General features: G+C 36.8%; 1 protein-coding gene across 2 annotated transcripts in view; it reads right to left on the bottom strand.

Annotated features, from left to right (window-relative positions):
* The window catches only part of LOC121407161 (splicing factor 3B subunit 3-like), a 33,973-nt gene extending 11,336 nt beyond the window's left edge, over window positions 1–22,637 (bottom strand). Inside the window, exons 1-14 of one of the 2 annotated variants that reach the window (XM_041598105.1) lie at window positions 22,536–22,637; window positions 16,627–16,894; window positions 14,013–14,089; window positions 11,335–11,601; window positions 10,122–10,263; window positions 9,037–9,149; window positions 8,093–8,155; window positions 7,643–7,821; window positions 7,002–7,167; window positions 5,216–5,311; window positions 4,625–4,697; window positions 3,791–3,942; window positions 2,966–3,121; window positions 444–599 (exon numbers count right to left, since the gene is read on the bottom strand). In XM_041598105.1, the coding sequence (XP_041454039.1) occupies window positions 444–599; window positions 2,966–3,121; window positions 3,791–3,942; window positions 4,625–4,697; window positions 5,216–5,311; window positions 7,002–7,167; window positions 7,643–7,821; window positions 8,093–8,155; window positions 9,037–9,149; window positions 10,122–10,263; window positions 11,335–11,601; window positions 14,013–14,089; window positions 16,627–16,852 (1,866 nt within the window). In that variant the 5' untranslated portion in view covers window positions 16,853–16,894; window positions 22,536–22,637. The remainder of the gene's footprint in view (window positions 1–443; window positions 600–2,965; window positions 3,122–3,790; window positions 3,943–4,624; window positions 4,698–5,215; window positions 5,312–7,001; window positions 7,168–7,642; window positions 7,822–8,092; window positions 8,156–9,036; window positions 9,150–10,121; window positions 10,264–11,334; window positions 11,602–14,012; window positions 14,090–16,626; window positions 16,895–22,535) is intronic. The other variant, XM_041598106.1, reaches the window with a different exon arrangement.
* Window positions 22,638–26,216: the final 3,579 nt, after the last annotated feature.

The following is a 26,216-nucleotide window of genomic DNA, read 5'->3' as shown; positions in this document are numbered from 1 at the left end:
TTGTTTTTTGTTTTTTCAATGGAAATTGTTCCAGACATAATTCTGATCATAAACAAGGCAAAATTAATTAAGTTTAATCAGTAAAAGTAGAAATAATGATACATTTATGAATTTTGGCTAAATACGCAATTTGCATTGGATTTGTACATGAAATCACGTTTATGAGCAATTTTGGGTCTGACATGCACTTGCATAATGTTGCGTAATGTCGTAACCGCGTACCCAGGCGTCACAAATTTGGTCCCAAAATTTGCGCAAGACTTGAATGTAAAAAAGTCAGTGAGCTCCGAGGTAAAAAAATTTCGCGCAGCAGATATATCGCGAAAATTGTTGAGGGGGGGGCCATTATGGCCCCCCCCCCGGGAGAATTAGGGTTAAGGCTATAATGATGCACAATGATAAATACATGAAATATCCAATCCAAATCGAAAATTAAGACTTACTGATTGGTCTAGAGAGATGATGCGTACGGTGTTGTCATCAAGACCTACAGCTAAGAACCTTGCTCGTTGTTCACCCGAGGGCACAGTGGCAAGGCTCATGCATTTCACATCAACATTCATCTCCTTCCTCTCAGTGTATTCATTCAGCTGACCTGTCTAAATGTTCAGATGATACAAAAACAAATTCATTTTACACTTTATGAATTGGATTTCGTGAATCTTTGAATGATGCCAGAGATGGTGAATCATGGGGAGTATTTCATGAAAGGAATAAGTCACTGATTTTCACTGATAATTTGACTTTAAGCCAACGAGATGCAAGGGTTTCAGGAGCTTGTAACTAATAGAGAAAATCACCGACTATTCATTTCATTAAACATTCCTCCATGATTTATGTTTTTCCCCCTTAATTCACATATATACAGGACTAATTGGTTCAAATTTTAACAGCTAAACTGAAGTAGTCATAGTAAGCAATAATATGAGAGTCTATAAATCAATGCTAACTGTTCGCAAGTCATTGTAAAAATAGACTGTGTATTAAAGTTTACTTAAACTAAATCTTTGAGAATGTTAAAGTCAGCACACTGAAGATTGCAAACACAGATAGGCACAAACGGGACAATGTGTTATAATTGCTTGGAAAGATCAATTGCCTGGCAGGAGTGCCATCTTATTCTGCTCATTTATGAATAATTACATACTTTCTTTGAGGATAATATGGCATTCTATTGTCATCTCTACACCCAAACATCTCATTTTTATTATTTTATTCTGTTCTAGATCATTTTGATACTGTTTCTTTAACTGGAATTTACATTTAATCAACAGCAAACAGTCTGTGCTGGCCGCAGAGAAATGTTGTTAGCCTAACAAAATGCTAACAGTAAGCCCAGTCACATATTACGAATTGTAAAGTCAAAACATTTATTTCAATGTGCAAGTAATGCATTATTGTAACATTAGGCCTAGCTCCCACATAACCGGTTGTAACAGGGCATCTGCTAGCACATTGTTGGTGCAAACAAATTTTATGTGTGGTCAGTACTGATCTATAGCAACATTAATCATAAAATGTATACCACTGAGTTAAACTGAACGTTTCAGTTAGGGTATTTTTTAGAGGTATTTTTGCTTTCAAATTAGCCTAAATTTTCCTCTGGCCAACCAGAGGTTAAGTACAGCTCAGAAACTCATTAAATGTCATCACCCTGAATTCAGTGGATTGACAGATAAATTGAACATCATTGCTGCACACATATCAAGGTTAGTATACCACATTCACTTTGAACAGCATCAGCTTGACTTTCTCATAGAATTCCTTATCCAGGGTGCAGCAATTATAGTGTTATTTTATATAAGTATCATAAACAATTTTGGAACACAAAACTTTGTGTATTATGCCAAGCATTTGAGTATAAAAACTCTAGCTGGAATGTTCCTCAGGGAGGGGAGAAAGTAGCCAGAATTTGATGATCAGGGGCTTGTTTCTTGAAAATTTGCCTACATTGTTACCATAGAAACAAGGATTGGCAGAAAATCCTAATCAGGGTTTTCATGGATGTTACAATAATGGCAAAGTTACCATGGGTGTAAGCCTTTATGAAATGGAGAAAATATCTGAGAAATACTCGAAGATGCTGTTCAAATGTATTAAGCACTATACAGTGCGTCCCAGAATAAACGAAACCGAGATTTAGCGATCATTTATCATAACTTAATCATAAATAGAATAGACAAATGACCTACCAATTTAAAGCTTAGAGTCTCCTCTTTCATCTGATATTACTTAGATTATTTCTTATTCACGCATGAGCGAGCAAAAACAATTTGAAGAAAGGATACCAAAAACTCATTTGGCGGGGGTTATCTGGGTTTCAAAAAGAAAACAACATTTCTGAAAAGTTCAATATCTGCTCTTTAATTTGGTACCAAAATTACAAAAAATGGTCAAGAAATAAAAAAGTTCTGTTCATTTGAAATAAGGCTTGTATTTCGATAATTTCATGAGATAAACGTGTTTTCACCGGTTTCCCACAGAAGCTTTCGCATAGTGAACAAAAGATTTAATGCATGGCTGATCGTCAACAAAACAGAGTGTCGAGAGAGTTTGAAAGCCATCCTGGAGAACTTCTTCATTTTATGAAATTATTGAAATTCAAGCCTTATTTCAAATGAGCAGAACTTTGTTATTTCGTGACCATTTTCTGTAATTTAGGTATCAAATTAAAGAGGAGATATTGAACTTTTCAAAAATGTGGTTTTCTATTTGAAACCCAGATACCCCCCGCCAAATGAGTTTTTGATATCCTTTCTTCAAATTGCATTTGCTCACTCATGCGTGAATAAGAAATAATCTAAGTAATATTAGATGAAAGAGGAGATTCTAAGCTTTAAATTGGTAGGTCATTTGTCTATTTTATTTATGATTAAGTAATGATAAATGATCGCTAAATCTCGGTTTCGTTTTTTCTGGGACGCACTGTATAAAACCAATTATTATTGTTATTGATTCAACTTACTGGATCCATTTCAAAGTAGACTAGTTCTCCACCTGTCAGTGCAATGACTACTTGTCTCTGGTTAACAGCACACTTAACAATGGACTTCTTACCAGGGGTCTTCCATTCATTAACACGCTTGTCTGCACGGATGTGACGTATACCATCTGGGTAGATCTAAAGGAGAAAAAAAAGTTATAATTGTTTTTTGTTGTTTCAAAGGAAATGATTTACAAATAACTAAACCCACAACCAATCAAAATACTTGTGTACTCCAAAAGACCTTTTAGACATAACCATTTTTTTTATTTGGTTCTAAGAAAAGATCATGCACAATAAAATCCCTAATTATAAATAACTTGTTACACCAAATATGATCATAATTGTCATGATAATCTCAATTAATTTTATCAAAGTGTTTGCCTGATTAATATTATAAAGCATTTATGAGGTGCTGATTATCTAGTTGCCTATTCAATGGTACACTATGGCAACTGAAGATATTAAGACTTATCTTAACACAGAACACTTGACATGGAACATATTTTTTGAATCTATTACCAAACTTTATTCAGGATTGAGTTGCCTAGTACAAGTACTAGTAAAGAATGATATATGAAAAAAAATTGCTTGGTTTTGAGTGAAAACGAGCAGTCTCATTTATCTCTTCACAAGAGACAAAAGACAAAAACAAGATAAAAAGTTTGGCAAAAAAAATTATTGTATCCATGGTATAATTAATCATTATTGTTGTAAACAGATCATGTTGGAATGATGCAGCCATTGTCTGTTATATATTAACTACACAGACACAAACTTGAAATCATCTCTTTTGTTCATCTTTACCTGTAAGAGTGCATCATCTCCTATAAGTGATGATGAGAGGGTCGGTGTGGTACCCAAGAAACCAGAATCTGTCACTTCTTCTACCGTCTCACCGATGGAGAGAACCAGGGTGGCATTGACGAAAGACACAATGATGTAAGCATCATACTCATCTACACAGTTCAAAAAGCATAAACCATACTCATTTCATCTGGAAACAAATCTCTTATCAAGACCACATATGCAAAGATGCTACTTAGATTTGATTAAAATGTAGGAAAGTCACTGAAATAGGAATGTTTATTGTACACAAAAACACAGGTGTTTTCTACATTTAAGTATGATGAAAACATGGGGATCTTACTTTCATTTGCCCAGTACCAGTTAGTATACTTTGACAGTAGTTAAAATTGACTATTAATAAACAAGAACAAAAATCTAGATTCACACACTGCTAACCAAACCATCCCTGCAACATAAATCTGGGCAAAGGACTGTGTGCATGATTGGAAAAAAATGCTTGCACAAAATGATTAATGTGATTCATCATAAAATACATCCCTACAATTAGAATTTAACCTTGGCATGCAAGGCCAAGGACTCTGTACCACAAACGTGTGTCTATCAATCTTCAATCAACCAAATGGGATGTGTATTGCACTTGATATTGATCCCAAAATATTTGTCTAAGATCCCAGGGAATATTCCATGAAGTGTTTTGTCAGTGATTTTCACCTATTAATTTGCACTCAGCCAATCAGATACATGAATTTACAGTAGCTTATAACAATAGTTAGTGTAAATCACTGACTATTTGTTTCATGAAATGATCACCTAAGGTTTCACAACACTTACCATCTGATTTCTTCTTGACAGTCCATACAGCATTGGGGTTACCAGGAAGTTCTGATACAGCCATTTCAGATACCTAGAGATGATAAAATAGCAAGACAAACCACTAAGTTTTCCCTCTTATTTGAACCTGTAGAAGTATGCAACTTTTCTAGAAGTTAATGGAGAATATTGTCTCTAACGCTTTGTCCCTGTTCTTCCCATACTATTTTAAAAATTGCAATGAGTAAAAGGAATATCAAAGTACAAAGAATGTAACTTGAGATATCATAGTGAATCCATACAAATGTCCCTCAAACTACACTGCGATTTTTTCTTCACCAATGAGTTGTGCACAGAGGATTAGCTAGTAAATGATAAACACAATTATTCATACCACTTAGAAAATTACAACTCCTCAAAGTGACTTGCCCACCTGAAAACATTTTATACCTATCATAAACAAATAAATTATGTTCCCAGTTTCATATCATTTCAATAAAACATTATTATTACTATCAAACTATATGAAGCACTAAAAATCAATCACATCAAGATGTGTTAACAATAATCATACAGAATGGGATGTTCTTTCAGCACAGGAACTTCACTAACCTCTAATCCATGCCTTAGAACTCTCATGGATGACCTTGGTCCTCTACCACACGCTACATAGAGCTGAGGAGTGTCTTCACTGGCTAAGTCTGCAATCTACAGGATACAAATATATCAATCGAAAATATGAAAATCAAACATATTTCTTGATTATGACCTAAATTTAAAAAAGGTGGATTAACCTTAACCCATGGTTTATGTTGAGATTGCGGTTAAGTATGCTCGATTTAGCATGCATTCTCAACAAAATTCAATATTGAATGCACACTTGAGGGTGAAAAATGAAAACGTTCAGCTATGGTTAAATCCAATTCATTAAAGGTCAAGTCCACCTCAGAAAAATGTTGATTTGAATCAATAGAGAAAATCAGACAAGCACAATGCTGAAAATTTCATCAAAATCGGATGTAAAATAAGAAAGTTATGACATTTCAAAGTTTTACTTATTTTCAACAAAATAGTTATATGAACGAGCCAGTTACATCCAAATGAGAGATTCGATGATGTCACTCACTCACTATTTCTTTTGTTTTTTATTGTTTGAATTATACAATATTTCAATTTTTACGAATTTGACGATTAGGACCTCCTTGCCTGAAGCACAAAATGTTAAAATAATGGAATCCCACGTGTTCAGGGAGGAATGAAACTTCATTTCACATGACAATGACGAGAAAATACCAATATTTCATATTTCATATAATAAAATACAAAAGAAATAGTGAGTGATGTCATCAACTCTCTCATTTGGATGTAACTGGCTCGTTCATACAACTATTTTGGTGAAAATAAGCGAAATTTGAAAATGCCATAACTTTCTTATTTTACATCCGATTTTAATGAAATTTTCAGTGTTATGCTTGTTGAATTTTTCTCTTTTTATTCAAATCAACTTTTTGTTGGGGTGGACTTGTCCTTTAAAACAAATTTTAAATTAAAATGAAAAACAATCCAAAAAGCATAAAGTGAGTCCCCTTTCATCTGCACTTATACTATGAAAATTAATGTTAACCATCTTTGTTGACCCCACCAATGATTGATACAAATAATTCAATCACAATTCTTTTGCAACTACCTATAGGGGCATAGGCATACAGTATATTTGGGCCTTGGTGCCCTAAAATACGAGTTATGTTATCTTTGCCAAAACTGTAAATATTACAAAACCAAGCCCGGCACTATGACACGTGATTCAGCTTTTTAAGTCATTTCAATAAGGTTTCCAGAGTGTACTACGAATCATCTAATCCATGATTATCATTGCTAAAGTTGTTCTCAGCCTAACAGCCATGAGGATTTCAGTTGCCTCTGACAATAATCAATGCAGATAATTCACAAATTGCATCATGAGATACACCGGACCCCATGGCTTTGTTACTCAAAGATGACAATGGATTGTAAGACTGATTTCTATAACAGATTGCATTGATAATTATGAGCAATCAATCATACAAATCAACTTTTAGATGGGATTGGTAGACTTTGAGATACACTGCCCAGAGCCCATTTGCAGAAAACTTTGCAATCAAATGCAACTTTGATTACAACCAACCAAAGCATGTTATCAAAGGCTTCTGCTTGATTTTTATTTTTTTTTTATGGGAGGGGGGGGTGTCCATAATTGTGCAAGACCTAATGCAGGACTAAGCACGAGACTGGTGACTCTCTCATGCTAAATTATATATCCGTCTTAGCCGATTACAAGTACCTAAGAACATGTTCCAGTCATGCATCAAGTTGTGCATAACATTACAAGAGAAAAACCACCATGATCTATTAAACGCACCTGACAAGCAAGAATAGGAGAAAGGCTTTCCAACTGGTCCACCTCTTCAAGGTTTCTGAGGGTACGAGGTGCAAAGAAGAAGGTATCCCCTTCCTCAAGGGGTGTAGCACTGCTGAATTCAGGCTCATCATCGTCATCTCCAAGATGGGCAATCTGATACAGGTAGCTAAACAAGAAAAGGAGAAGAAACTTTAATTTAAATCCCATGTAGCAAAGAGGCTGGAAAGCGCTGGATTAACAAATTGAATTTACATACATTTTGATAAAATACAAAACAAATACGCATAAGCTTAATACTGGTTTGGTAAAATTTGAGTGTTGAAAATAATTTCACACTGGTGAAATAACAAAATTATACATTTTCTGCCGAAAGTAGCAGGCCTGTGAGGTCTAGGTTTGTAACTAACTATACCCTGAAGTAAATATAATAATTTCATGAAACAGTCAGTGATACTCAGTGTACATTATTTTGAACTACCAAAATCAAAATCGCAACTTCAGTGAAAAGCATTTTTTTTTCATGTAAGTTTCCCTGTACTTGGTGAATGATTTCACAACAGGCACTTAAAGCGTGGTCTACATTATTCTAGGATTGATCAATGCAATGACAATTCAAGACATTGTACTAATATCATACTCACTGATTGCCATATTCTGATGCAATGAAGAGGAAGCCTGTCTTTAGGACATTCATGGAAGTTGCAACTGGAACAGTGTCAAAGTACTTCATGCGTATCTCTGTCACCATGTCGTCATCTGTCTCTAACGTGATCTTGAAGATGTCACCTTGCTCAGTTTGGGCCAAGAAGAAAAACATGGACTGTAAGAAAGAGAAGAAAACCATTCACTAAAATCTAGAATATATTGTATATGTCACATAAAACTCACCTATAACGACTAAAGAGTTAAACAAAAGTTAAACAGTCCCAGTGCCCCCCCCCCCTAAATGATAGCATGATGAAAAACACCTACAACCCAAATTTAGAAGGAATCAGTTCAACATGGCCCAATGTATGGCCACATGAATATGTAATTAGCCCTACTGTAGTAAATGCAGTATTGGCCTGGTTCTTAACATTAACAGTTCTTACCTTTGTTTTGTGGGTCGCACTGCAAACAAATATCATACCCCTTTCAGGATCATCCAAGTCATTCTACATCAAGAGTAAATGGAAATAAAGGTGAAAACTATTAGGAATGAATAACAAGGAATAAGTACCACAAATAAGTTACAGAAGGTACAGATCAGTATGCTAGGTTGTATAATCAATTCAATGATCAGGTGAAACACGGAAGCATAAGCACATCATTTCTGCATAAACATAATGAACTAAGAACAAGTTCCAAAATGTATGCCTGTCTACAGTAATGACTGCCTCTGAATGCAGGCAGTCACCAAGGCCAAGGGAGAATAAATATTATAAGCCGAGTGTGTACAAAAGTATGGCCCGGATATATGAAAATTGAAGCAACTTTCCGAGTAAGAATTGAGGCAAGAAATCATTGGGTTTTTGTAAACTTGTCGATTTGAAATTCATCGAAAGGATTATGATATTCTCCAAAGCAAAAATGATATTGAGAGCAATTATTCCTGTGATAAATTGTGAGGATCCCACCATCGTGATCAAATCACAGAAATATAAAGAATCTTGTATCCCTTGCTGATAAAATTTCACTGCAAAGCCTTATCATACATACAATGATCTACATGACCTTTGATCATAGAAAGAATTTAAAGTTAATTGTTCGAACAATTTTCAAATTATTAAAAGAATGGTCCCCTAAACCTTACGTTTTTGGTGACCACTGTTGACAGAGGCATAAAGAAATAAAGATTACGGTAGCTGTATTTATTTCATTATAAGGAAAATGTGTATTTGCTTATCATTGAGCAAATGGTATTCATTTTTCCCTTTTTATCATCATTATGAAATTCTGAGAACTTACCTATGCCCCCCCCAAAAAAAAACTTCAAAGAAAGATTGCAAGATTGCACGTATCACAACAGTTTCAAATGCTTGTTCATCTTTCTTACCCTTCTGCGTGGAATCGGCATCCTGATATCTGGTTGATCTCCCAAGTTCTTGTAAGTGATGTAGTTCTCAGAACAGATCAATACACCACTAGGACCATCACTCCCTCCGGGTACTGTAGAAAAAAAAGTTGACAGACCATAATAAATCTCATTTGAACTTCGGGAAACTTCACTTATGATCTCAATGGAATTTTCATTGCATGCAGTTGAAATTTGTGCCTCACCAATTGCAAGATCAGAAATATATTATATACCAAGAACTTTGAACTTTTCAAATGATGACCTCTGCAACCTTTGAACTTGTGACCCCAAAGCCTAATCAGATAATTATCACTCCCATATGCATACATGAACAAAGTTGATTGGATTATACCTCTTATGGTTATTTGGTTATCATATGATATTTTGGTGAATGTTGAGATTTTTTTTTACCTTTTAGTTAAACTTACCTTGAATTTGCGATCCCTAAATCAAATCAGACCATCTTCACTCACATATATGCCAAATTGGAAATTGATCCCTCAATTGGTTTTAAGTCATTGCAAGAAAAGTGAGATGGATGGACAACTAACCCAAAAGCATAAAAAATTTGATCAGACAGGAACTGTTTGTTAACATTTAGTTTGATTCTAATAAAAGGAAAACCTAATTTTCTTTGACTGTATGAAAAATGTAATGGGGGAGGGATAGGCTTTTCATCCCCCATACAAAGGTCTTCCCAATAAAATGTAAGATCTGAATCCAAAAACAAATACAAATAACAGTAATGAAATCAACATGGAAATTACTTCATCAAATAGATATACTCTTCAAGACAAGGCAACTAATGGACGTGCAGATCAGTATGCTAAGTTGTATAATCAATTCAATGATCAGGTGAAACACGGAAGCATAAGCACATCATTTCTGCACTCTATACTCCTTAATTCAACATGAACCAGTGTTTATGACATAGACTATGTTACCTACTTTATCGTGTCATATTTATTCAATCCAAGATTGTTTTACAGCTACAGTGTTATTTTATACCTACTGCACATGAGTCTCTTAAAGTCCACCCCCTCCTCTTTATATCACACATTTACCTGCAATAAGTAAGTTTCCATATTCCTCTAATGGTTCACTGTATTTTCTAACCACATGGTTGAGCCCCAGGTCCAGTTCATAATAGGTAAGTAGTTGTTGGGTTGCCAGGGCCGCTTCCCCTGTAGGATCACTATCAGCATCCTGTTACAAAATATAAATATATTTATTCACATTATCACCAGATATTAGTGCAGCCAAAAATCATTTAAAGAAATTACAATTATGTACAGCCAGTGTATATAAAAACAAATAACAGAGGGGGATGGAAAAAAAAGAAAGGAAATACAAATTATAATGTCATATGCCAAATTGGTTTACAGATGAATCATCATGCACATGACTTCATGCACAGTCAAAAATTCTCCAAAAAGAGACTTTTGTTCGAACAAAGAGTGCAGATCAGTATGCTAAGTTGTATAATCAATTCAATGATCAGGTGAAACACGGAAGCATAAGCACATCATTTCTGCACTCCAATGAAAACAAAGACATTCAGTTACCAACTGCAATTAGCTGATTATTCTGATTTAGATATCGGTAAGATTAGAATCCAGAACCTTGAGGTTCGAAACCTTAAGACTTATTCACTGATTGCACTATTCACGAATTTCATTAGCAGGATTTGAAAACAAGTATTTCATCTTATTTTTTACTGAAGGTGAGGATCATAAAAGAATGGAAATATGTCATTTCTAGTACATCAGTGCCAGTGTTAGCGATCATGAATCAGGCTCCCAAAATCCCCCCCCCAGCATTCATTATAGGATCACAAAAGCATCTCATCAATCATGAAATAAATATTCCCACACCTAAGTCACATAAATCTACGAGGCACTTTAGATTCAGTATCTTGGCTAGTGTCATTATTGCTGTACAATGTAACACCAACACCGGTTTTTTTAAGATCAACTTTAAAATAACCCAACGTCATTACAGCGGCCTGTAACATAATAGATACAATAAATTGCACAACGAAGCGTAACTTGAGTCTATGGCAAACCATATAAAAAAAAGTAAAAATCTACTGTAAATATTAAGCCCATTTATTCACATGTAAACAAACCCGGGGTGTTTCACAAAGAGTAAAACGTGACCTAAAGTCATGATTTGACCAGTGCGGTGATGTCTTTAATATGGCACGCAACTGGACATTTAAGTGTGACTCTAAGTCATAATTAGCTCTTAGTGAAACACGCCCCAGCTACTACTCACTTCATAGTCAATCTCCAAGCAGGCAAACATGGGGTTCTCAAAGCCAACATCAACCCCAACAATGTGGAATGAGAAGGTATTCGATTTGTGGGCTTCCAAAGGGGATGAGATAGTCAGCCTAGCCTGTGCATCTCTGTTCAGGATGTATACTAGCTTCTGCTTCTCCAACGCACCCACCATGACGGCACGCCCCTTCGGGTCTACAGCCAGGAACTGACCGGGTACAATACGCCGACACCCACTTTTACCAAATGTCTCTTGATGGACCTTGAAGGAAAGATGACAATTGAAAGGATTACAAAGTGGCTGTTAACTAGTGAGGGCTATTTCTTAATCTCAAATAATAGCCACCACATGGTCAAAATGAGCATCTGCACAAAAAACAATGGAATATTACTTTCTCACTTTTAATGTATTTGGTACATAAAAACTACAAGTAGCATTACCAAATATGATCGGTGTCAGTGTATGCAAACTTTTGAGCCATTGAATTTATATCAAATGAGCAAAATAAATAAGTCAGCAAATAAAGTTGATGAAATCAGTCTTTCTTGAACTATATTAGATACCATACCTACATGTATCTACTTTTTATCAAAATAAAATTCAGCAAGCATCTCTGAATATGACAAAAGTGGTATCAAATAATTCAACTGGTGTGAAATTATTTGATATCACTTTTGTCACATTCACAGCAAGCATCTGTGAATGTGACAAAGGTGATATCAAATAATTTCACACCAGTTAAACCCACCTTATGTGGGCCTGGATTCAACTCATTGGATAAATATCACATTATTGATAATTTCAAATACAAATTTCATCAATACACAGGGCGCGACAAACCCGCTTGCCCGGGGCAAGTGAAAATGACGTGCGGGCAAGCACCTCTCAAAGTCAATTGCCCGATCGGGCAAGTGGTTGTTGTTGCGTCTTTTTTTCTGTACCGTACCTTGTTTTTCCCATAAATCATCCAAAATCCACACTCAAAATCATTAATAAACCTTAAAAAATAGCGAGTAGCGCAGTTTCAAATTCCGAAATTGCGTTATTTTTTCTGTACCACGTATTTCCATACATGGTACCAGGTATGAAAAAAATCAACGCAATGGCCGGGAAACAGTTGAATGTAGTATAGGGGTCCATTATGACTACCACCATGTGCAATTTCTAATGCACATTTTCCCCCTTCCGATATCACAATTCTGTGATAAAATAATTAGAATTACACAGGAAATAAATCAGAGTCTCGCATTGGTGAGTTGTCATGTCATTCGGCTTTGCTTTTCAAAACGGCCTATTAACATCCAAAATAACTTGCCGTATTTGTTGATTATGACTTAAAATTCATTTGTTTCCCTTTTTGAGGGGATGAGGTAAATATCAGACAATAAATCATCAAACAAAGCTCCATCTATTTTACAAGGCCGGCGGGAGGCTCACACACGTGCGCATACTAGCTAGCCAGTCTGAGCTCTGTCTCTCTGCCAGAGCTCTGGGGGACAATTCGCTCAGTAAAGGCCTCAATGATGGTGATTTTCTGTTTCAGACAGAGTTTACATTTCGGGTATATTATTCAAAACTTCCAATAAAGTTTGATGATTTCTTCACTGTCATGTATATTTAAGTTATTAATGAATACATTCTCACCAAATTTAGACTCCCCCATAGAGAAATGCAATTTTCGTAGAAGTCTGCGTTTTCAAAGAACTTCAGGAAAAGTTAGGGTATGTGGGCCTTTATTACATGGCCGAGTACAGGTTATTGTACTGGAATAGGCGAAGTAGAAATTAGATATTGAATTCATTTATATCAAAGTTCAACTCACACCCGCACAAACACACCCTCACACACACACACACCCAAGATTCTAAGCATAGTGAAAAAAATTACTTAAAAATCATACAATATTAAACAATGTTACTAAATAATTCATTAATAAGTGAACAGGTATTCCTCAAAATAGAAAAAAAAGAAGCATGTGAAAACATGTAGATAAAAATTATTGACCGAATGGAACATCATAAAATGATGAAGAAAAGACTTGATGGTTTCCAACTAATTTTTTTTTTTTAATCAAGGAAATATGGAAAATAAATGACCATTTCATGGATTTAAAGATGCAAAATGTGAAATTTTAGCCACTCCACTTTTGATGATAAAATAATTTTTTCCGAGTCAATAAAGAGCTGAACATTTTTCACTGGCTTTCTTTATAGTTTCCAACTACGGTAAATGAAAGCAATTCTAAGGAAATATGTTACGCAGGTAGCCATTTCATGGATTTAAAGATGCAAAATATGAAACTTTAGCAACTTTTGTTGAAGGGTTTTTTAAAACCTTAAATACCCAAATATCGATTTTTTTTTCCTCCAAAATAAACGTAAAGACTCAGGCCTACGTTGCTGAAAATATCCTTTTCAATGTGTGTTCTTTTATACTGGACATGATTCTCAATTGTTATTTTGTATACCTTAATAAAAATAAGAGTAGTGCCGTCATAATGAAAAAATTATTTGAAAAATTGGGCAAGCAGTTTTTTCTATTGGGCAAGCAAATTTTTTCATCACTTGCCCAACAGGGCAAGTGACGAAAAAATTTTTTGTAGAGGCCTGCAATACATATCCCTTTGATCTCCCCATCTGAAAGTATCCTACAGTATGTAACCTATACCATACCCGTTCAAGGCAGTTTTTAGCAGCATTGTATTCAAGGATGATGATACGTCCAGAGTCTGATCCAACAACTATGAAATCTGGTCAAATAAGAACATACAAATGGAAGAATGTTAAAATGAGACAAAGTAGAAAGGTGCATCAATCAGCAGTATGGATACCAACTTACTGAAGTTTGAGATAATCGGCATTCCATTGAATTCTATTCACGTTTAAATGAAAGTTGACAACACTGAATAGTTATCCTTTTCTGACAGTTTGCATAGTAACAGACAGACACTTACAGGCCTAAATGAAAGTTGTCAGCACTGACTAAATTTTCAGCTCTAAGGAAGTGAAATCCTTGGTACTGAAAATCAGTAGCTTCTGACCCTGACTACGATAACTGTCAAAGAATAACAAATTGTCTGGGCTGGCAAACTTCTTGAAATGACAGCCAGTGCTTCTTAATCAATTAAAACCAAAGTTGCAGAGGACAAATATTGACTAAACATCTCCAAAATCGTTACACATACTGTGTTATTTTCTAAAAAAAAAAAAAAAAAGGTTCAACATTAACAGTTAAATATATAATAATGAACTATAGGATAACATTAAAGCAGGGCGCGACAAACCCGCTTGCCCGATTGCCCGGGGCAAGTGAAAATGACGTGCGGGCAAGCACCTCTCAAAGTCAATTGCCCGATCGGGCAAGTGGTTGTTGCGTCTTTTTATTCTGTACCGTACCTCGTTTTTCCACAAATCATCCAAAATCCACACTCAAAATCATGAATAAGCCTTAAAAAATAGGAGTAGCGCCGTTTCAAATTCCGAAATTGCGTTATTTTTTCTGTACCACGTATTTCCATACATGGTACGGTGTGGTACCAGGTATGAAAAAAATCAACGCAATGGCCGGGAAACAGTTGAATGTAGTATAGGGGTCCATTATGACTACCACCATGTGCAATTTCTAATGCACATTTTCCACCTTCCGATATCACAATTCTGTGATAAAATAATTAGAACTACACAGGAAATAAATCACAGAGTCTAGTAACTTCGCATTGGTGAGTTGTCATGTCATTCGGCTTTGCTTTTCAAAACGGCCTATTAACATCCAAAATAACTTGCCGTATTTGTTAATTATAACTTAAAATTAATTTGTTTCCCTTTTTGAGGGGATGAGGTAAATATCAGACAATAAATCATCAAACAAAGCTCCATCTATTTTACAAGGCCGGCGGGAGGCTCACACACGTGCGCATACTAGCTAGCCAGTCTGAGCTCTGTCTCTCTGCCAGAGCTCTGGGGGACAATTCGCTCAGTAAAGGCCACAATGATGGTGATTTTCTGTTTCAGACAGAGTTTACATTTCGGGTATATTATTCAAAACTTCCAATAAAGTTTGATGATTTCTTCATTGTCATGTATATTTAAGTTATTAATGAATACATTCTCACCAAATTTAGACTCCCCCATAGAGAAATGCAATTTTCGTAGAAGTCTGCGTTTTCAAAGAACTTCAGGAAAAGTTAGGGTATGTGGGCCTTTATTACATGGCCGAGTACAGGTTATTGTACTGGAATAGGCGAAGTAGAAATTAGATATTGAATTCATTTATATCAAAGTTCAACTCACAGTCACACCCACACAAACACACGCGCACACACACACACACCCAAGATTCTAAGCATAGTGAAAAAAAATACTTAAAAATCATACAATATTAAACAATGTTACTAATAATTCATTAATAAGTGAACAGGTATTATTTAAAAAATTGGGCAAGCAGTTTTTTCTATCGGGCAAGCAAATTTTTTCATCACTTGCCCAACAGGGCAAGTGACGAAAAAAAATTTTGTAGAGGCCTGATTACACGCTTGCATTATTGACACAAGTGGGCCTAAACAGATACCATTCATGACATCAAACTTTAACAAATCTAGTTTTGGGATTGACCTTACTGTCATGCCATCGATAACATAATTTGTATGTAAGGAAACAAAAGTTATCAATGGACCTTGGCTGAAAATTTGGTACTGTTACACACTACACAGGGAATGATATTCCTGGTATCGCACGCGATTTACTCCACATTTTTGAAAGACTGAGCTATGATTAAGTCTTTTGTATAGCATATTTTTACATAGGACTGTACATTACTTGGTTGAGAGCTTTTCTTGTAAACCAAAAATGCTATTCAAATTTGTAAAGCAAAATTATTCCCTGCCACATTTGTTGCAAGAACCACAACTCACATAGAAAATTATCATGAGATTACATAAGAAGCACAGTTCATAATATATTAACAGATTTAATTTGATTCTAAAATAATTCATAGAATATTCAATCATTTATAAATGAAATTTACGTGACTGAATAACCAGGATTAAATTAATCCAAGGCCTTGGATATTTTGTACCTTTTACAATTTTCTCAATATATGATGAAATATAAAATTGTACCCTTTCAAAAAGTGGCGTTGCCTTAAAATATCATTTATGGCCTAGAATAGTTTCTGAAATTTAGATTGATGATATATTTACAAAAAAAGGTGCTTCACATGGCATATATTAGCAACCAGTGGTATGGCCGTCCTTGCAAACATTGCTGATTGAACCACAGCTAGACTGACCTTTACTTCCTCCTGTTAGCCTGAAAGGCATTAATGTCCTGATGATCCCAAATATCTCATGACTTAGTACAGTGTAGAGCTTGCCAGTGTTGGGATCTATCTTGATCAACTCCAGGAGTTTACCCCGTCCGACCACCAACTCTTGTTGCTTGGTGCCAGCAAAGTTTCCATGTATGCACTGGACGATGCCTGTGGCTCGCTGAAGAGTTAGTGCATAGAGAAACATGGTTCAGGTCTGTCCTCAGCCCACAAAGGAGATGTATATCTGCTGGGAATTAGATGGATTGATTAAAAGTCACTCACTCTCTGAGCAAGTCTTCATAACTATATACAACTCTAACTGAAAGCAGGAAACAGATTCATGACAGCTACATAGCAGTCAACTTTAACTGCAAAAAATGCGAACAAATTGCTAAGATATTTCCATAAATGAGAACACTCTTTAAAAAACAGAAATACGTCAAACATTGAATTTTTGCCTGTCCATAATTATCAGTTTTAGCTGCTCCAGGTTAACTGACCCTTCCTGGTCAAGCTTTGATTCTCATAAATTTTATGAACTGGGTTCAGACCAACTGAATTTTGTGTGGAAAGTTTATGTTCTTGTTGGTGTTGTTTCTTATGTACTTTTGCAAAGCAAGTCTTCAATATGGGAGATTGTCTCCCACTTTGGCCATGCGCTCCTACTGACCACACAGAAATAGATCTACAATCACAGATGAGGAATTGGCTCTAGGATTATTCCATCCTGCCATACTGCATCACAGACACAAATTTTGGGTGTCTGAAAGCCACACTGAAAAGCGTTGGCATAAAACGGGCTGATTTTGTGGAAAGAATGGCACAATGTTGAGGGCAAATTTTTAAAATGTGATCTGAATTGATTTTCAACTCATTTAAGATGTACAGTTTGGAAAAAGGAAAACTCTTTGATGCTAAGGACAAGTTTAGAGGATCATTAGAAATAAAGATTAAGAGATACATTGCAAACCCTTATTTTTGTGTGTTGAGATTGCCATTTCCCCATGGCTTTACTAGGGGAAAATTCAATTTCTGCATGGCACAATTTGTTTCACTTTGTCACAACTATACAATGTGATGTGATCAGATTAAAAAAAAAAAAACATACCATCAGAGTGTCAAAATTACTACCCAACACTCTGGATGATGTAGTGTGGGAGTGAGTTAGTGAATGTGTAGTGTGCATGTCTAGATTGTGTTGATGATTTCAGAGGAATATTGCTGAGTCTGAATGGCAGCATACAAACCCCTACCGCGCAGAGCCACAGACGCAATTACTCAATTTCATTTTGTGAAATCTGGTCACCCTGATTAAGGCCTGAACCATGGCAGAGCCAGACGAAGTCTCACAGACTCATCTCAGACTCGGGCTCAGCAGAACATATCCCCCCCACTAGTGACAGAAAACTATAACTAGCTTTGTTAGAGCTACATGTAGAGTCTAGACTTTTCGGCTTACACACAGGGTTTCTCGCGAATCAGCAAATATCAACTGCAAGACATGATGGGGTTGAAAAGGGGGCAGAGACTTGACAGCAGTGTGAGCTCAGCTAGCTTGCCCCCTTTTCGATCCCATAATGCATTGCAATTTTAAGTAGCGATAAACCCAGACCAAAAGCTGCGAACTGTGTTTCATTAGTTGTTTTGCTGAACTCTGGTCTCCGTTGGCTCCACTCACCTAGCCAGGCGGCTTCTAGAGAGTAAAAATCATTTACTGACGTAAGGTTACTCTGAATGAAGCCAAGTATTCCTATATATTTACATGCGTGTAGGCTGCCAAAACCTGAAACTTTCGCCCCCGAGATTTCTACTTTCCTTCTAAAAGATCTAGCCCTAAATCATGTATGATGGTGGTTCCCAAGTCTGCGCACATAACAATTTGAGTTAAGATATGAATTTCTTCTTATTTCACAAAACCTTTCAGTTGATAATGTTCCTAACATCATGAGTTAGTGTGCCAAATATCTCATTAAAAATTTTGAAAGAAATATATGATTTTCTTGGAAAAAACCTTGGCCAGTCATTTTCATATTGATAAAAAAAAATGGTACCCCATGTCTTCGCACTCGATCACTCTGCACACGATTCAGGAATTTTTATGACAAAGGCTGCATTCTGAGGCTGTCATTTCTTCGTCTTCCGCTTGGCGACAGCACGCGAATCGAGCGATTAGCGTGCTGTCGCCAAGCGAAAGACAAAGAAATCAAGATGGCGACGTAAACACGGCCGTAAGTTCTTCCCATCTTTTCATAACAAATCTCTTGTTTTTTTAATGAATTCTTCTTTAAAAATGAAATCAATGTCGCAGAAATGTTGGAAATGAAGTTGGACCCCATGTACATGTTTTAGGGCTAGATCTTTTAGAGGGAAAGTAGAATTCTCGGGGGCGAAAGTTTCTGGTTTTGTACCCGTATGTCGTGGGGAAATATAGGTAAGAGTACCAGGCGTTAGTGGGGATAGTGGGGAGTGACTTCATACGTACAGTATATGACTTTCAGTCCCCAAAACACCCCAGGCTATGCGTCCTGTAAGTGTAACGTTGCCGTTGGCGAAGAACAATAATAGGAAACAAGATCGTTGAAGCAGACGGCTGCCAGCCACCTACTTTTTTGCGTTACTTACAGCTCAACCTCAAGATCAGTCTAGTACAGACTAATGTTGTAAATCGGATCAAAAATAAGATCGAAAATCGGATCGGCAGTTAAGCTTCTAAAATCGAAATCGAATCGAAAATCGAATCGGCGATGTTTAAAAACAAAGGAATACATCAAAATTTTGTTCGCGGTCGCGCGCATCTTCCTGACAAAGTCAAAAAGACGAATGCATTGGAATGGAAGTCGCCAACATGCGCGATCGTTTGGAACATGTTTTAAAGGGGTTTTGAGGTGTTATTAAAATAAACAGAGTGATTGTTATTAGAAAGATAAACGAAAGACGCATCTTCCGAGCAAAGGCGCAAAGGAAAATAAATGAAAATATTTCTCATAGATCACAGGTTAATGAACGATCGGCGGGACATCTTTTTTAAGTATTTTTAGGTGATAGCGATTTAGAATTATTTGAATGATCTCTTGATCTCGTACGACGCATCATCTTAAAGTCGCAAGTGCAATTAAAATGTAGTAGAAGACGCAAGCACGCACGATGATTTGAAATATGTTATTAAAATGTTTTGATATCTAAGAAGAAATATAAAAGAAAAGTTGCAAAGACAAATATATCATTGAGGTTGAGAAGATGTATATCGTCATAAACGATGTAAGAGAGTAACGCAATGAGCTCCGTCGATGGCGTCGATAGTACGACTTTTAAAAGTTCACGGCGGGGTCCGCTATCACCACGAGGTTGAAGAGAAGATGTCTAGCATCATAAAGAGGGTAAGAGAGTAGCGCAGTGAGCTCCGTCGGTAATACGACTTTTCAAAGTTCACGGCGGCGTCCGCTATCACCACGAGGTTGAAAATAGAATGTATATCATCCTAAACGATGTAAGAGAGTAACGCAATGAGCTCCGTCATTATCACGATCTTTAAAAGTTCACGGCAGGGTCCGCTATCACCACGAGGTTGAAAATAGAATGTATATCATCCTAAACGATGTAAGAGAGTAACGCAATGAGCTCCGTCGATAGTACGACTTTTAAAAGTTCACGGCGGGGTCCGCTATCACGAGGTTAAAGAGAAGATTTATATGATCATACACAATGTAAGAGAGTAGCTCAATGAGCTCCGTCATTACGATCTTTAAAAGTTCACAGCGGGGTCCGCTATCACCACGAGGTTGAAAATAGAATGTATATCATCCTAAACGATGTAAGAGAGTAACGCAATGAGCTCCGTCGATAGTACGACTTTTAAAAGTTCACGGCGGGGTCCGCTATCACAAGGTTAAAGAGAAGATTTATATGATCATAAACAATGTTAAGAGAGTAGCGCAATGAGCTCCGTCATTATCACGATCTTTAAAAGTTCACGGCGGGGTCCGCTATCACCACGAGGTTGAAGAGAAGATGTCTAGCATCATAAAGAGGGTAAGAGAGTAGCGCAGTGAGCTCCTTCGGTAATACGACCTTTCAAAGTTCACGGAGGGGTCCGCTATCACCACGAGGTTGATGAGAAGATTTATATCATCCTAAACGATGTAAGAGAGTAACGCAATGAGCTCTGTACACAACGAACAATTGTCCATAGACTGTGTTCAACGGATAGATCGTCTCCGCACAGCGATTCGAAGACCGCTGATTGGTCAATCGCGCAGATCACGTCATGACCACGACCACGTGGTCACAAAAATAATTCCTTCGGACTGCGTGCGGAAGTATCGATAGCGATAACGATATCCGGTCACGTTGTGTACGCCGTAAATAGTTTTGGTTCGTGATCGGATCGCTCCGGTATCGATCGAAAATTATCGAAACTCTGCAATTTCATGCATATTCAGGCGACGCTCCGAAACCCGGAAGCCAATTGACTTTGTGCACGTTGCGATAGACTCTACAAATTCCAACGAACACGATGGCATATAGACGCTAATTCGTAAGATTTTGACGGAAAAGCAAGAAGTAATCGAAATTTGCTTACCTGTGCAGTATCGGTGAGAAAATAGATCCTCCGAGAATACCTTTCATAATTCATATAAAATACGGGAAAGTGAAATTCTAGGTCGATTTTGGTACGAGGTGATAGAGAATTGCACACTTGTTTTGGTGGAATTCTGTGTGGGGAAATAAAAGGCTTGCACTGCGCATGCTTACTATATTTTCATTCATAAATTGGTTCTCGGCAGGGGCTGGATGACGTCATGTAATAAGCAAAACTGTACACGACCGCTACGTTCACGCTCCGCTATCCGTTGTACACAATTGTTCGTTGTGCTGTAAATAGTACGACTTTTAAAAGTTCACGGCGGAGTCCGCTATCGTCAGAGATAATACCGCGTCTTTCTCCCTGAATATTAAATGTGACCTCTAAATAGCCAGTAGAGGCGCTGGTCCAAAAATTGGGATTGTCCCAGAAAACAAGTTATCCTCATAAACCAAGACAAATCATGTCTTGATAAATGGAGACTGTCCTTGTTTATTGCCTTGGGACGTTTTTTTTACACTTCCCCCTATGGGACAAAGCAGCAATTACGGAAACTGAGAGTGCTAAAAATAGATTCAGTGACCTCAATACCCCCCAGTTCACCGTCTACTTTTCATGACTTACCATCTTCCAATAATCTTGTTATGAAACCTGATATGTTTACATTGACTAGCACACTTGATTGGTGTCGGCACTTGACAGGTGAATGAACATTCCTAGATTTCTTGTGTGAAGAAATCCTTATAAACTGAGACAGTCCCTGTAAACTGGGGCGATTCCAATTTTCTGACCAGCGCCTCTACTGATAGCTAGCACCTCAAAAACAATCTTGAAATATGTTCTGAACGATCGCGCACTGTAAGTGTAACTAGATCTACGCCGATTTTTTATTTTCGATTTTTTCCTTCAAGGGGCATGATCGAAGATCGGCAAGTGATCGCCGATTGTTGAAATCGAAATGGAATCGGTTGCCGATTGCAAAATTGGTTACAAGCTTAGTACAGACTACAGGCATGACAGGTCAGTATAGACCAGATCTATATGGTAATGTACCGTTAAGTATCATTGTCCAAGCAGCGCACCGTACCCGAACTCCACCGCCGCTCGGCCCGGCCGGGGGTAGCTCCAAAATGAAAAGCCTACAACATATGCACGCCATCAATACAAAACATAGACGTTTGCGCTACATTCGCCTTTCAAAACATCGTTCAAAACACTTTATCATCCACAATATTGAAACAAAAATTTATTTTTCATATTCATCGACATTGTATCTAAATATTTTCAGAAGATTGTTTATATCTACCTCTATAATCGACAAGATTAGCAAGGATTGATCATACAAATCGTTCTTGATTCGACTTTAACACCTGTAAGGAGCCATGTTGATTTCCCGCTGACGAACGTAGAGGGCCTTAACACTGACGAGCTCGCGAAATTTCGGAGGGGCCGCCACTTTGGACCGCCGCCCCCCCCCCCCTCCCATGGGTTCGGCCGTGATCTTAAAACAAATTAAAAAAAAAAAAAACTTATCTACCGGTACCCCACCACTCACATGAATCATGAAACTTAAAGGACAAGTCCACCCCAGCAAAAAGTTGATTTGATTAATAAGAGAAAAATCCTAGAAGAATAACACCGAAAATTTCATCAAAATAGAATGTAAAATAAGAATGACATTTCAAAGTTTCGCATAATTTTACAAAACAGTTATATGCACATCCTGGTCGGTATGTAAATGAGGGACTGATGACATCACTTACTCACTATTTCTTTTGTACTTTATTATATGAAATATGAATTATTCTAATTTTCTCATTATCCTGTGAGACAAAGTTTAACATGTGGTATATTCAAATTGATAACATCCTATGGTTCAGTTAAATTGGTCCTTAAAAATTGAAATATTGTATAATTCAAACAATAAATAACAAAAGAAATAGTGAGTAATGGATATCATCGACTCTCTCATTTTCATGTCACTGAGTTGTGCATATAACTGTTTTGTGAAAAATAAGCGAAACTTTAAAATGTCATAACTTTCTTCTTTTACATCCGATTTTGATGAAATTTTCAGCAATGTGCTTGTTTGATTTTCTCTATTGATTAAAATCAACATTTTTTCTGGGGTCAACTTGACCTTTGAGGCAGGTATAAGTATTTTTACAAGTCTTTTTATTCATTATTCACTTGCAGAAGGAAGCAGAACAGCGCTAAATAAATAAACCGGGCGCTCATCGAGCATCAGGACAACTTATCTGATATGAAGAACAGACATTCACTATAAAGGCAAAGGGGCACTCGTTAACACATAAAACAGTTCCTTCACAGGTGAAAGGTGCACAATTCTATAACACGTTCGCGGGGGCACTTTACATGTTTGTGAGGGGCACGCATTGGCGGCGGAAGCCAAAAATTTTAGGAGGGGACAACCCAAGAAAAAAATTTGACAAGCAAAAAAAAAAAAAAAAGGTTCTCAACCTAAAAATTTTAGGGGAGACGCGTAGGTAAATAAATTGACAAGCAAAAAAAAAAAAAAAAAAGGTCATCAACTACAAATTTAGGGGGGGACCGTCCCCCCCTCCTCAAATTTAGGGGGGGACACGTCCCCCCCGCTTCCGCCGCCTATGGGGGCACGTACGTTTCTTTGATAAACAGGGGTACTGCTTCAAGAAAGGATACTACAAAAAGGCAAGGGAGCACTTGCTCAGATGACATAAAACATGTCCTTCTCAGGTGATAGGGGCACAGAACACGTTTGTGAAGGGGCATTTAAAAAAAAAATGGGAACTTGTACGAGAAAGGGCATCACGTCTTGAACACCTAAAACGGGTCCTCTTCTGATATAAGGGACACCGTAAACGTTCGTGAGGGGGATTTTTCTTGCGTAAAAAGGCACTTTTCAGTGCTTCAAAAGTGGGGGCGCTTTGCCGGCCCCCACCCCTAATTCTCTCTTTCCCCTTTTCCTTCATTTATTTACCAGCAGAAAACTAAATACAAAGGCATAACGATGCGCGTGGGTGTGCGTTTTGTTGATGTGTGCTTGGCGCATGGGCGGAAATTCCAGGGGGGCAAGAGGACACGCCCCTATACTTTTTGGAAAGGGGGCACAATATGAACAAGAACTTCAATGTGCACTCAACGCAGTATCAGATTATTGTAAAAAAAATGTATTTAAATGTGAATATAGACAAGACGAAATTATTCTTAAAGTGAGAGAAAACTTTCTTCTACATTTAATAACCAGGCTCTTGAAGTAGTAGATGCTATCTTGGAATTACCTTCAACCATAATAATTGATTTCGAAAAGCTCAAGCTAAACAACTGAATCAAGCAAGAAGAGGTATGTATAGGATGTTTAATAAGATTTATCATCTTGATTTTATAGTGGATATCCAATTTGAGTTATTTTGATCAACTTGTTTTACCGATACTCCTCTAAATACAGTGGGTCAGAAATATTTGGTTTTGATGTGATTAAAGATCTAGAATTAAGTGTTTCACATGATATTTTACAAGCAGATTCTTAAAGCTAATAAATCAACGGAAAATTGCAGGGTTTTAGGCGAAGATTCAAATTAGAGAATAGAATGATAAACTTTTGGCATGGATTTGTTCACAATAAAATGAAAATGTCTGGTATGATTTACGAGACTGTAAAAATACTTCAAGGTATCCGGCAAGGTATATACATGTATATATCAGACAAGGTTTCTGTTTCTGATACGATTAACGAAGATAAAGCAAACTCTTGATAGATTGGGCATGACGAATTTATTTGATATTTCTTATTTCTCGAGCAGATATTGGGTAAAAAAAGTTTTAGATCTACGAATAAAAGATTTACAGTTGCAAAATTATGTCAATAAACGAAAACTCTCAGTGTATGTGTTAACTACAGTACAGAATATTCAAATCTTCGTCTAGGAAGTTACCTCATCAATATGAATAAAAAAAAGAAGAGAGAATTACTTTATGTAGATTTCGTTGTGGAAATCATCGGCTTCCTATTGCCTCAGAAAGATATGAAAACTTTCAAAGAAACATAAAGCTTTGTATATTATGCAACCTTCAATTGGTGATGAATTTCAATATCGATTCGTTTGTCCCTCTTTTGCTAAAGAAAGAAGATTGCACCACACGGGGCACCACAACAGTCCTTGTGAAGTACCTAGTCTTGTTGATCTAGGAAAGTCCCAAACCTCCTATCGATATGGGACCCCCAAAACAAGTTTCACGATCAAGAAAGGAGAAAAAAGAAAAAAAAAAGAAAATGAAAAGAAATGGGTGATGTTATATATTTTAGAATATGTCAAAGTCTATCAAATAGATCGTTTTTGTATTGAGACGGTATATATTCATAAACGTTGTATTATTTTTCATAGTTCAGTATATCGATATTCCATGTATAGTCAGGCTCCTTAGACCCCTCAGCCATTGCATCTCCATCTGAATCCGAATGCCCCTCAAAGCCCCCCGGCTTTGAAGGGCATTTTGAGGGGCAAAAAAAATACACACACACAAATACGTGGCGGAAGCGGGGAGGGGGGTCCTAAATTTTTGTTGATAAACTTTTTTGGTTTTGCTTCTCAATTTCTACCCGTGTCCATCCAAATTTTCAGGTGGATCCCCCCTAATTTTTTATTATTTTACTCTATTTGTATCATATTACCCTTGTATAAAGTTTTAATAGGGGGTCAACATCTTACAAGCACTGCTTTTTAGTAGGCCCCTCCACTTTTTTTTGTTTTCATTGCTACGTTTCAGTCCTGCATGTGTTATGCATTTTTTTTTCATTGTAAACATGATTTATTAGGAAATGTACTTTGATGATTGTGGAATATGAATATATCAATTTTTTTGGCTTCCGCCGCTAATTAATCATACGACGTCGACGATAGCGCTTTTGATTGATTGCATATAATTATTATGCTCCGCTAGCGCTAGCAAGCCAGCTGCGCGCAGCGCAGCGCGCGCAGGCTAGGCG

Source organism: Lytechinus variegatus, chromosome 2 (genome assembly GCF_018143015.1).
Source record: "Lytechinus variegatus isolate NC3 chromosome 2, Lvar_3.0, whole genome shotgun sequence".
NCBI classification, from domain to species: Eukaryota; Metazoa; Echinodermata; class Echinoidea; order Temnopleuroida; family Toxopneustidae; genus Lytechinus; species Lytechinus variegatus.
The sequence above is the reverse complement of the archived record's forward strand: the minus strand, read 5'-3'. Positions and strand labels throughout refer to the sequence as shown.